We start from the raw sequence: 13,622 nt of genomic DNA, 5'->3' as shown, positions 1-13,622 counted from the left end.
GAGTACATTTCTCAAGTAAGTCAAATGGGAAAACTTATTTTTATAGAAATTTCCTTTGGGGTTTAACTTTCAAAAAATAGATCTGTTCCATTAACTGAGGCACTCCCTAAAAGCCACAACAACAAGACCAGAAAATATAGTCCTCAGAAAAAATCCGCCATTATCTTATTACAATGTAAAAGAGAATAATGATTTGAGCTAAGTCTCTTTATGTGACAATAGTTCATAAATTATACCTAACGTTTATTAGGTAAATTATAACCTAACAGTACTGGGTACATACTATATGCCAGGTGCTATTCTGAGCTTTACATAAACTAAGTAATGAATTATAAACCATATAAAGTCACAAATGATTAGACATGATGAAATAGTATTACATAATAAATATAGTATTACATGCCCATCAGATTGGGGCTAAATAGGGTGTTATGGGTTGCCCTATGTGCAGAAAGAGTTAACGCAGCAGGACTGAGACTGCTTTCCTTGAAAAGGCCTACCTTCAAGGTTGGCCCTTTGCTGGCATCTGGGAACTTGGGAGGCAAAAACTTCCTTACACAGATTTAAAACTTGTCTTCAATGATGAAGGTGGCTCACTACGCCTAGACTACTTGTACAAAGAACATGACTTATGCAGAACACTGGCTTTTCTTTCGAGAGTCTGGAATTTTGGCATATGCTGGGTGGAGGGTGCCTATGTGATCAACCTTTAATAAAAACCATGGCTGCCGAGTTTCTAATGAGCTTCCCTGGTAGACAAAAACATGTTTTCACGTTTCATCACTGGAAGAATTAAGCACGTCCTGTGTGACTTCACTGGGAGAAGACTCTTGCACCTGGTTTCCCCCAGACTTCGCCCCACATGGCTTTCCCCTTTGCAGACGTTGCTTTGTATCCTCTCACTGCAATAACTCTTAGCTGTGAGTACAACTAACTATATGTTGAACCTGTGAGTCCTAGCAAATTCCCAAGCCTGTGGGTGGTCTTGGAAATCCAGAACACATCCTGGGAATTAGCTGTCATTTCTAAGTACTGTTTCTGTTTTCTGAGTTCCAGAAAACAAACAACTTTGTAAAGTCTGTAGTGTTAAACATGCATCTAGAAAAGGAGTGACAAAGATTAATTTTGAAAGTGCTTTCACAAACATGTGAAAACATACTTACATTAAAATATTGTGGAGCTTACCACAACATTGTTCACCTGAGTAAAATTCAATATAAACCTATAACTCATACACTACATAAAATTTTTTTTCAATGAGTTATCAAGAAATTCTATAAAGATTTCTCATGATATTAAACCTAAGGAAACGCATTACAATGATGTTCTCTCTAATGCAGAGTTTGACAAAGTAGGCCTGTAAGACAAATTCAGCCTATCACCTGTTTTGTAAGCTATGAGTAAGCTAAGAAATGTTTTACATTTTTAAATGGTTATATATATATATATATGTTTATCAACCTGTACTGCATGAGAGCTATTGCTTTTTCTATGCATATCTCCCAACTATTCCTACTTTTTATCATTTTTTTTTCTGCCAAAAGAGTTAATATTATCTATCCTAATCAAATTCATAGGTATAAACACATTTCATATCTACATTCTGAATTATTCAAAGTAATTCAATATGTATATTTAAATATTAGAATTTGAAGGTACTCTTTCAATTACAGCATTAACTATTTTGTTTTATTTGACTACTCCCTATATTAGCAATTAACAATCTGACTTATTGGTCCATACTTTATACATGAGCAGACATTATAATTAAGAGTTATTTTAGACTCCCTCTAAATATCACATTAACCGTCACAAAAAGCAATTTAAATGAAATTATTTATTCTTCCTGGTCAGGAAAATATGAAATAGAAGAACGAGAGCCAAGAGAAATAGTTCAGACTACCACTCAATAGAAAACAAAAGCTTTCAATAAGATTGTTTTAAAAACAGAACAGATAATTCAGAATTATTTTCTATTTTGGATTAAATATTATAATTCATCTCCTACATTAAAGATCTGAGGTGTACAGAATTCACAGAGAAAACTCTTTGATGCTACCATGTTGGATATTACCTCTACAAAAAATGACTTGAGTTCAGGGAGGTGTTGAAATAGGTTTAGGGTTGAAGACTCTGTTTTGGTCTGCTTCTGCACTGCTTCCTCTGCTGATAATCTAGGAGGGTGTGGTTCCTTCAAAATAATTTTAACAAAAAATAATTTCATAATTATATTAAAACATCTCTTACTGTATTCATACATACTAGGCTCTAGCTACAATGAATTATATAGCACACACTGTTGCTAATTCCAGGTCATTGCTCAGACTATTCTCTCAGCAAAGTTCCTACCCTCTTCATTTCTAGAGAAACAGTTCTTCTACTTCAAAGTTTTTCTTATTGACATCCCTCTAAATTTCTAAGTCAGAATTAATTATTCTCTTATGTTATTTTTCTCCACATATTACTTTATTTAGTATTTTATTTAGCACTTATTTCTATGTTGGCTTACATATTGTTCTTTTTGGTCTGTCTTCCTCAACTAGCAATAAGTAACTTAAAGTAAAAAAGAAATCTATTCATTCAATGATTTTCAACATCTAGAACAGTATCTTAAATATGGTGCTTAATGTTTTGTAATATTAAATGCATTGTTCAAAAATCATAAATTATAATATAGGTAAATCTTTAATTCCAAAAATAAGATTGAAATGTCAATATTAGCAAAATCAAATTATAGATATTGCTGCATTTCTTTTCGAATAAACTATTCCTCAATTTTAATGTCAGAGACATAGATTATTACCGCCTTCGTAAGTAAAAAGAAAATGATAAATCAAAGTAACACTGCAAAAGCAGTTAAAATGCAGAATAGAATTTTATCTAACGGGGATTTTTCTATCTTCATAAAATATTAGATTATAGGTAATATATATAACAGCTGTTAAGTACTTCAGCATTTAGCTCTCAAACATCCATGTATTATTCACTTTATTTTAAATAAAAGATGTTTTTCGTGTCATTTTTATGTTGATAAAAACAAATTAGCACTACTCTTGTAAAAAAAAAAATTAAAATATTATGATGCAAAATATTATAGAATCTATTTCAAAGCCCAAAGAAGTGTTTTATTGTTACTTTTGGCTTCAATCAGCAGGTAAGTGACAAATCACTGATTTCAAATGTGACTTTTCTATAAAAACCAATTTTGGAGGTACCAGTGTTGCTAAGGAATAGTAACAATTATAAAGTTTAGTCTGATAACTAAATTAACAGAAGTATATCTATAAGCCAGAGTTAGATACACTGCTGCTGTAATAGCTGTGGAGATTTCAATTCAACAAATATTTACTGCACACATACTATATGCAAGAAAAATATAAAAATAATCAGGAGAAGGTTGCTGTCTTTAACATGTTTATAATATAGTGAGGCAAATAAATATACAACTAAGGCAGAAAGTGTCGAAATTAGGATAACAGCCCAAACAGCTCTGAATTCAGAGGAAATATGGCATGGTAGAAAGGCTTTGGAGTTAGATGGTCATACATCCAAATCCTGCCCCAGTTACATTCCAGCTGTGTAAACTTGGAAAAGGTAGTATTTGATTTATCTAAGGTGTGTGGGCTATGTATTAATTTCCATGAGGCTTGCCTTCATCATCTGAAAAATGAGGATAATTGAATATTTACTGTGAGGGTTAGGTAAATCACCTAACACTGTGCTTGTATAAGGAAGTATTGACTTAATAAGTGGTATATTATTGTGTATTTCTTATTTCTAAATTCACTTACTAACAAAGATCAAGATATCTTTGAAACCTAAAATTAGATTAACTTCTATGAATCTAAAACTGTATACAATCAGGTCAATAATTTCACTTCAGATACCATATGAGGAAAGAAATATAGTAATATTTATAATTTGATTTTATGTTATATATTATAAAAAAATTTGAGTTTTAGGACTAGATTTGGGCTCTGAATGGTAAGTGCCCTTTTTGGGCAGATGTCGGCTACTAAAAATTCTTGTAAGTCCTCTGTGATTTAAGAGTAATTGACTGTATATGTGGATTTTTGACTATAATATTTTGTTATTTCAAAATAGGAACAATCATTTAAACCTATTTTTTTATAAAGTGATAGTATATTTTTCCCAAATTCTAAATAATTCTGAAATAAGGTTTTACACCATTAAAATCCTTGAAAATACTGGTAGTACTATTACTTAGCAATTAAATTCTAGACTTCTTATGTAATGAACAATTTTTATGATTTACCTTTAACAGTTGACAAGGTGTTTGCCCAAAATTATTAATCATCCCTTCTAAGGCTTTTCTTTCCTTCTCATCTGTTAAGGCATCCAGATCCACAGCTCCTAAAACCAGGATAAGTAGTCAACTCACTATAGAGTAAAAATAAATCAGCGAGCCACACAAGTGATTAATATATCAGAGACTGATTAGTATATTTTCATCAAAATATTATTCCATTCTTTAACTTATAAGAACATTGTAAGAGGTAATTTAAAAAAAAAACAGTAAAACTTCCTAATTAAATATGTATAAGAATAAATTCCATCCACTACTTAGAATCACAATATTTTAAACAAATCAACTGGTAGTCTATAAAAGTTTCTCTTGGAAAAATACAAACTATACTCATAGTACACCTAATTGTTTTCCTTATGATAGTCCAGCTGAAACAAGTGTAATAAGTACATAAAAATATTGTTGTAAAATACTGCTTCTCTAACAAATAATTGGAAAGGTGATATTATGATTAACTGATTATACCCAGCCATACCTAATATAGATTACATGGTTATTAATTAGCCAAACTAGGTCAGTCTGATTTCAAAGTCTATACTCCAAACCACCATACTATACTACCTCCCTACAAAACTATTATAGAATGAAAACATGTTTGTCTATCAAAAGACATGTGGGCTCTGCTCAAATTCATATTATTTCATACTATTTACAATCTTTAGAACTATTAGGGCTACTAAAGGATTAGAAAAGAACGAACTACTTCTTAAGCCTTTTAAAGCCTTCAGAAAATGTTCTTGATCCTGAGCTAATGAATATTAGAATAATGTCAACTTATTTGTCATTTGAAGAATTTGTTATCTGTAACTCTAAAGGTTTTCTTTCAAAGTTGGCTAACACCTTAATACTGAATACTTAATTTAGGACCCAAGTGAATAGGACACAAAAGGCCAGAGATAAAAAAAAAACTTTTATGTCTCCAATAATTGACATTTAAAATTAGATTTGCATATATACTCTTAACTACTATTTTTTATAAAAGCAGGTCTCTTTATCTTTCGAATAGAAAAGATCACTAACACTATTTTTTAAATGTAGTCTTTCTCATGTAAAATAGTTATGTCCAAAATACCATGTATAAACACACATTAAATAATACTTTCTATATATAATGCAAGAAAAAAAGCATATAGGCTTATACCTTCATAACTACAGTAATAGAAAACATTGAGTGCCTCCACTGCAGCTGGTCCCCTCTGTTTATAGCCAAAAATAAGATCTATCCATTCATGAAGATGAGCAGAAACATATTCAGACTCCTATAAAAAGGACGAATGCAATAATTAACATAAAGATACCTTCCAACTAACTACAATGTAAAGGTGGGTACTTTTTAAAGCAAAATCAAATTAAACATTTCCACACAAAATCTTACCACTTTAAATAAAATTATCGTAAAATCTTGTTAAACTTTTACTATTTACTACTATCTTGACTATATTCTATCTTGTACAATGTAGACATCATATTTGTTAATATTGCTACAAATGCATCTCCTAACTAATGGGTAAAGAAAATAACATAAATCTTCTAATAGCTCAAATATTAACGACAAAAAAATTAATGATAGCTCTGGAACACGTCTTTGTTGTGCAATTTCCAGTGAAAAAGTTGTCTAAAACTTCAAGGAAAGAAATGAAACCACAATAGAGTAGATTAAAAATGCTCCAAATCACTCCCTCCATTTCACCCTATCTAGCCCCACCAAGAGGTGGACTGGATGGCAGGCAGAGGCCTGAATGACCACCTAGAGCCTCCAAGGCGACTTAAAGGCAATAAGAAAATTGTTATTGGAGACAGGAGAAAAGGGGACCATGTTTTCATTACATGAAACGTAGAAAAGGTACCTAATGAACTTGTGGATATGGGGATGGAGATTTCCAGGCAGAATGCTTTTACGTGCTAACTGGACTCTTTTAGATGCCTGTGATAACATGTAGGAGGAGTAATATGAGCTTAAAAAAAAAAAAAAACTGTTTGGGGTTTAAGCATAATTTTTAAAAACATAAAGGAGCCAGATCTTGCTGGGTTCAAAATAAAATTATTTATTTCTAATATCGCTAGAGAGCAAAGACTCTTGAAGTGACAAATGGCCTAAGTTAATGATCAAATCAATGTCACCAGTAAAATACAGTCTCAGGTGAAGTTTAGTCCAAGAGCGTGGCTGTCAAACAATCTGTTGAGACCTCAAAGATTTAAGGTTGTGCATCATAGTTGCACTCAAAACAGAGCATCTCAAGAATTCTACAGAAAAAAGAGACAATAGGTCCCAAATGGAGTCACTTGTGCTAAGCCCCACATCAGCAAACCAAGACTTATTATCTAACCTCATTGCAGCTTCAGCCTCTCCCAGGAATATGATCTATAACCAGACAATCTGGAATTACGTGATCAGTCCTAGTAAGGTAACCTGCATGACAGAACTTTGACCATGTCTGAAATAGTCCACTTTGTTAGAAACATCCTTTTCCTTCTTCCTTTCTGCCTATAAAAACTTTTCATTTTGTACAACAGCTTAGAGACCCTTTCTATTTGCTAGATGGGATGTTGCCTATATCCTGAATCACTGAATAAAGCCAAATAGATCTTCAAATTTACTCAGTTGAATTTTTTTTTCTTTTAACAAGAATCTTAAGGGCATTTTCCCACAGTAGCCTGCCTCTCAGCCCAAAAGAGATAAGGGACTGTTTTGCAAAGTAACATGGAACGGTTTTTGTCCAATCACAAAATGTTTAAAGAAACTGTATTAGTTCAGACTGAAAGAGAATCTGTTCACAAAAGACAGAACTTTGGCTTCCAAGTTACTATGGTTAGTAAAGAAGCTGATAAAGATACTCATATAAACAAAATTATTTTTAATAAAAAAGGATGACTCAAAGCAGGTGTGTGGGGGTGGGGGTTGTCCAAGAGCCCAAGGGTAGAACAAAAGAGCCATGGAGACCACTCCTAGGGAATAGCACTAGACCCTAATAAAGGAACTGAGCACATGTCCCTGCTGGAATTCTGAGTTGTTATAAACCAGCTACTACAGTGTCTCTTGTTTTTTCTCCATTTAGAATAGGAGTGTCTATTACTCTTCTGTTCTTGTCACACCACTGTTGTTACATGGGGGCAGAAAACTTGTTTTTTTTACTTCTCAGTCTTTTGATCCAAGAGAAGATACTCCCGAGTAGTTTCACTCACACATGGACCTGATTTAGATGAATAACAAGATTCTGGACGTCAGGTCTCAAGCCTTAATACAGGAATCAGCAAACTACTGCCTGTGGGCCAAATATTACTAGCTGCCAGATTTGTATACAAGTACAACACAGCCACACCCATTTCTTTTGCACTACAATGGCAGAATTTTGACACACACTTTATACACAGTGAAAATATTTACTATCTGGTTCTTTATAGGAAAGTTTAAAGACCTCTGCCTTAAAGAGATGAAACTTTGGAAGGGTCTTGAGAAGAAATATGCATAATTTGCATGTTGGAGAAAAGTGAATAATCTGGGGCTAGAGGGGCAGACTCTGTGTGGTGGATTAAAGGTAGCTGCAAATTCTTTCTCAGTTCCATCCCTGAGAGATGAAGTTTTTTTCCCTTCATTTTGAATCTGCCCTGATTCTGTTATTGTTTAACCATTACAAAGCGGCATAAGTGATGCTGTGACACTTCACAGCCTTAAGCCTTAAGAAAGTGTGGAAGCTTCCACTTTTGTACTCTTGGGGAGCCCTGAACAGCCATGTAAGAAGTCTAGCTATCCAGGTAGAGAGATCACATGAAGAAGAGCTATCCTAAGATTATATGACGAGAGAGAAAAGTCCAGCACCCCAGTGTCTCAATGAAGTCTCCAGATGACTCTAGACTCAGTTGCCAATTACTCTAAGGGTATGGGAACCTCAAACAAGACCAGGAGAACTGCCCATATGAGACCAGTCAACTTACAGAAATGTGAGAGATGATATAATGGCTGTAGTTTAAAGCCACTAAATTTTGGAATAGTTTGTTACACAGCAATGCATAACTGAAACATAACTTCTAACATTTTATTAATAAGGAGCATGTCTTCATGAAATCCTTGGACCCCCTAATGCATGTCAAAAATAATACAGAAGAAAGCATCTGAGAAGTTCCTGGCTAGCTATAAAAGATTACTTTTCAGAGTTGCTTTACCAACCCCACCACCCCCAATTCCTTAATCAAATATTATAATCTAATCCTGAATTTGGTAAATTTGACAAACTATGTACTAATGACAAGGAATATTTCCAAGTATTGGCCTAGTTAGTTTCAGAGTCGGCAACATTTCAGTTTAGATAGAGAACTAAGTGTGTTATTGTGGAGAAAAAAAAAATACATTGCCTGCAAGATAATTACACAAAATCAACATTAAACTAACTCTCAATAGTCGTTTGATTCCAAACTGGAAATTTAGCTAAAAATTAGTAATATCTTTTCAAGTGGCATTTAGGATTTAGCTATCTTAGTAAAAAACTTACTGAAATCCTTCAGAGAAAACAAAACGTACTTATCCTTATAAGATTTCAAACAAATGTGGGAACTACAAAACATCAAACTATAACAGCTTGGTGACTGAAATACTTTCACATACAACAAGCAAATATATTATAGAACTGAAATTTTTCTTTTTTGCTATATATCCATGGGACTGTACTATACCTTCGCAATATCAGAAGATTTATAACCTCAAAATAAATTACATAATACTTTCTAAAACATCATCTATAACAGATTACAAATTAATCTAGAAAAATAATTAATAGTCAGATATACCCTAGTCCATCCTCTGGAAAACACATACATCTTTATCTTAATCTCACTAATAACTAAATACAAAAATCTTACCAGAGCTTTCCTATGTTTATAGATGAAATCTTCAGCTGACTTAGCCCATTTGGGGAGAATGACATCATTTACTAGTTCTTTGGAAACTTGTAGACGACCCAAGTTAAATTCTAAGATGTGTAAAATAAATGTATCAAGTCATTTTAGATTTAAATAAATCAAGTAAAACAAATATGAGGGCGCATTCCTTAGGAAAACTGAATGCTTTGTTTCTTCTTTAGTTACAAGTGAAAGGTGAGAATAAAGTTCTCTTCTTGATCTAAATTTACTGAACACGTAAATATAATTATCTACTGGAATGCATTTATCAGCTGATTAAAAAAGTAAATGAAAATAAAAGTTTTAAGTTAGTTATTACAAGGTAGATCAGATTCATAATTGTTGTTGTTGTTGAGGAAAATGAGGTAAACTATAGCTATGACCAAAACCTTAATCTGAACAAAAACTCAATATTAAGAATTCTTCTTTAATTCTTATATGAATTAAAAATAATTAACTTATTCCCTCTAATAGTTAATTTACAAAATACAGCTCCTTGTAACTTTTTGGTTTAACTTAAAACTGAAACTCACTCAATGGAAGAGTTATACTTGTCTATAGAAGAACAATACATTTACATACAACTATTCTAAATAGATACTGATATCATAAAGATTTGCTCATAATGTTAGAACATATTATTTTGATAAAATTATACCAAAGATGGTGTTTTCTTATTCATACAGTGTAGGAAGGAAAAAGTGTTAACACAAAAGGCCTTCATAAAAGAAACTGTCTTAAAATATCAGTGTGTCCCAAAGTAGGAGAGAGATTTAATATCATAGAATGATAGGACACACTGGCTCTGTTAACCCAATCACTGTATAGCAGATGTTTGTCGCCCACCTGAGAGCCATTCTCCATGTGCAGAAGAACCTTGATTTTATTCAAGTTGTCTATCCCTGCCCTGTAATTCATGCCTGATGCAGGTGACTGATATAGGGGTTGGTATACAACCCAGCTCTGGACAATAATAGGTGGTTATAAGAAAGGGTTTTTCAGTCTTAAGAAATGACACAAAGAATTAACAGTCCCACTTCTAAAACACTATTTTATCTGCCTATGATACCTAGAACTGTTGGTCATTTGTAACCATGAGAAGAACTAGCCAAGGACAAAGCCAAAACACTTAGAATAGCAGAGTGAAAATACAGAAGGAACTTTGCTTGGATGATATTGTTAAGCTATTTGAAACTACCACATCTCAGAATTTTTATGAGAAAAATAATAAAATTTTCTTGCTTGCACAATTATGAGTTGGTTTTATTAAAATCTTTTAGCAAGTACTATAATACTAATATTGTTTTTTGGCATTCTAACTAATATACTTTGCGTACGCCCACCTAGCTTATTTCAAAGAAAGAGGCGATGTATAGTTAGAAATGGAAGCCACCAGGACAGCAGTGCAAGACAGCAGCTGGCTCTGGTGAATGTCAGAAATTGTCAAGCTAAGAGTACCTTAAATTCTACATGTAAATTTAATCTGCTCATCCCTCCAATACCATATACTCTGTTTTAGGAGACTCCAGTCCTTTGACTAAGCATCCAGACTCAGTCAATCGATTCACTTGATTTTCTGAAAGTGACCAATTCTAACCACCTTAATGTGAGAATCAGATGCCCTGTTTCTAATTGCCTGTCCCAAGGTGCATGACCAAAGGACATGAAGCCCTGATATGCTTTCCCCAACAAGTAATTCGATTGAGCAAGCAAAGGGTCAAACATTAACATTACATGGCAAGGGAGGAAAAATAAGTTGGTAATGGTCCTCTGACACTGTGAATTTCCCTAAAGAACATCAATAGTAACAATCTTGCCAATTTCTTTATTTGTGCTCTAACTAAATCTAAAACTACCTCATAGAAAAACTACTTGGATATTCTTAAAGACTGTATTTAGCTCCATGATTCTCTACTTTAAAAACATGGTTTTTCAAATACTGTGGTAACTTAATGCCTGTCATTTTTTTCAATTTGCCTCCTGTCTTTTGCTCGAAATGAGGAGTCAGCAAACTTTTTAAGTAAAGGGTCAAAGAATAAGCATTTCTGGCTTTGTGAGCCCCATGGCCTCTGTTGCAACTACTCAGATCTGCTGTTACACTGTGAAAGCAGTCAATCTGTATGTAAATGAATTGGCTGGCTGTGTTCCAACAAAATTTTATTTATAAACACAGGAATTTGTCCAAATTTTGCCCATGAACTTGTAGTTTGCTGATCCCTGGTCTAAATTTTCATCTTATTTAATTCAAACACTTTTAACCTGTATGGCTGAAATAGCATATGCCCATTTGCTTCTCTAGTGAACACTACTCAAACAAATTCTCTTACAAAATTAAATTTGACTCTATTATCTTAGTTCACTGCAGCACTTCCCTGGAAGGTAAGACTAGTATCTGGGCATCTACTAAGCACTGTCACTAAATAATAGTCAGAATGAACATTTAATAATCTATAGGACATCATAAAAATGTCCTGAAAGATATTTTTCAGGATACTCCATGAGACTTGTAGAGTCAAATATTTAATCTCCTATTTCTTACGATTTTGATTTTCCAAAAACTCTGGGAAATAGAAGAATTCAGGAATAAGTTCCTTCACATCATTTGGATTGTCCATGAGAGCCTGCCAGGTAGCAGGGATGGAATGGAACTGTCGATCTGCACAATCGAACCTACATGTGGAGGTTGAAAGAGAACAGTAAATACTGAATTAGAGAAATAGAGCAACAAGCATGAAACAAACCTTTAAACTCCTTTCAAGTTTCCTAATGATTAGAGTTTTTCTTAACTTTTTATTTAATGTCTAAAGATCAAATTACAATTTGATCTCCTTCTTATGACAATCTATCTTCCTTACTCTGTTGTCAGGAATAAATACTATCATTTTAATCAATAGCATCATCTTTGTTAAAATAGTTGAAAATCAAATGACAGTGGAGAAAATTTTCAAGTAATTAAATTACACCTGATTTTAGCTAAAAGTCTGAGAAGCGATCAAGTAATTAAATATAAACTTAATCTATCTTTAAAAAATGGCATAATTTTTGCTAAGTAAAATTTATTACAGAAAGTGAATGTTATTTGGATCTTTTTAAATCAAAGTTTAAATATCAAAGTATTATAGTAGTAATATATGTGGTTAACAGATCTATAGGAATGCTGCTATTTAATCCTTCTATACATAAATATCTTTACAAATTTGCTAAAAACCAAAGGCTAATTAACAAAATAATTCTGTGGCTAAAGGTTTTATATTTTACTTGGATATACTATTATCTTCTTATAATGTTATATTTAAGTTCCATCATGTGCCTCTGGTAGTTAAAGACGTTCAAGTGGTTATGCAGCAATTTGATTATTCTTTCTCTAATCACAAAAGGCATAAACTCATTCTGTTTCATTTCCAATTTTGTTTTCCTCGATTTATTAAGTAATGACTTACTAACTAAAACTGATGATGAATTTGACTCTTTTTGTGCCTACAAATCCTAGTTTGAGGAGGAGCAAAACTTAGCAGAACACTGAATTTAATTATAGTCAATGACTGGGTCATCAATAGAGAGTCTAATGTAAAGTAACATTTGAAGATGTGTAGTATCCAAATTCAAGAAGACATGCAGCTTTAATGGTAGAATCTTTTTGTTTTGATTGGAGAGAATTATTGAGATATAATTAACATACATATAATTTACTCTTTTTAAGTGGAATATTCAATGGTTTTAGTATATTCATAGTTGTATATTCATCACAATTAATTTTAGAACACTTTCATTATTCCAAAAAGAAACCCTGTATCTATTGGCTGGCAATCTTCATTCACCCTACCTCCACCCCCTAATCTACTTTCTGTCTCTATGGATTTGCCTATTTTGGATATTTCATATAAATCATACAATATGTGGCCTTAGTGTCTGGCTTCTTTAATTTATCATATTTTTTTCACGGCTCACACATGTAGGATGGATCAAGTTTTCATTCCTTATATTCAATCATGGCCAACTAACATTCCATTGTATGAACATACCACATTTTATTTATTCTTTTATTAGTAGATGGACATTTGGGTGTTTCCATTTTTTGTCTATATAAATAATGTTGCTATGTACATTCGTGTTCAAGTTTTTGTGTGAACATATTTTCAGTTATCTTGTGTATATATCTAAGAGGAGAATTGCTGGATCTTGAGGTAATTCTATGTTTATCCCTCTGAAGAACTGCCAAACTGTTTTCCATAGCAGCTCCATCACTTTACATTCCCACTAGCAGTAAATAAAGATTCCAATTACTCAACATGTTCACTGACATTAGGTATTATGTCTTGATTATAGCCATCGTTGTGGGTATGAAGAGATATCTCAATTTGGTTTTGATTTAAATTTCTCTGATGACCAATGATGTTAAGCA

At 32.7% G+C, this 13,622-nt stretch overlaps 1 protein-coding gene across 2 annotated transcripts in view; it reads right to left on the bottom strand.

Moving 5' to 3' along the window:
- The window catches only part of NBEAL1 (neurobeachin like 1), a 128,383-nt gene that overhangs the window by 23,474 nt on the left and 91,287 nt on the right, over positions 1–13,622 (bottom strand). For both annotated transcript variants that reach the window (XM_039844472.1, XM_039844473.1), the window contains 5 exons: positions 11,760–11,890; positions 9,182–9,291; positions 5,469–5,586; positions 4,277–4,374; positions 2,075–2,191 (listed from right to left, as the gene is read on the bottom strand). In XM_039844472.1, coding sequence (XP_039700406.1) covers positions 2,075–2,191; positions 4,277–4,374; positions 5,469–5,586; positions 9,182–9,291; positions 11,760–11,890 — 574 coding nt within the window. The remainder of the gene's footprint in view (positions 1–2,074; positions 2,192–4,276; positions 4,375–5,468; positions 5,587–9,181; positions 9,292–11,759; positions 11,891–13,622) is intronic.

This window comes from Pteropus medius, unplaced genomic scaffold, assembly GCF_902729225.1.
Source record: "Pteropus medius unplaced genomic scaffold, Ma_sr-lr_union100, whole genome shotgun sequence".
In the NCBI taxonomy this organism is placed as follows: domain Eukaryota; kingdom Metazoa; phylum Chordata; class Mammalia; order Chiroptera; family Pteropodidae; genus Pteropus; species Pteropus medius.
This window is presented reverse-complemented; position numbering and strand designations above follow the sequence as displayed.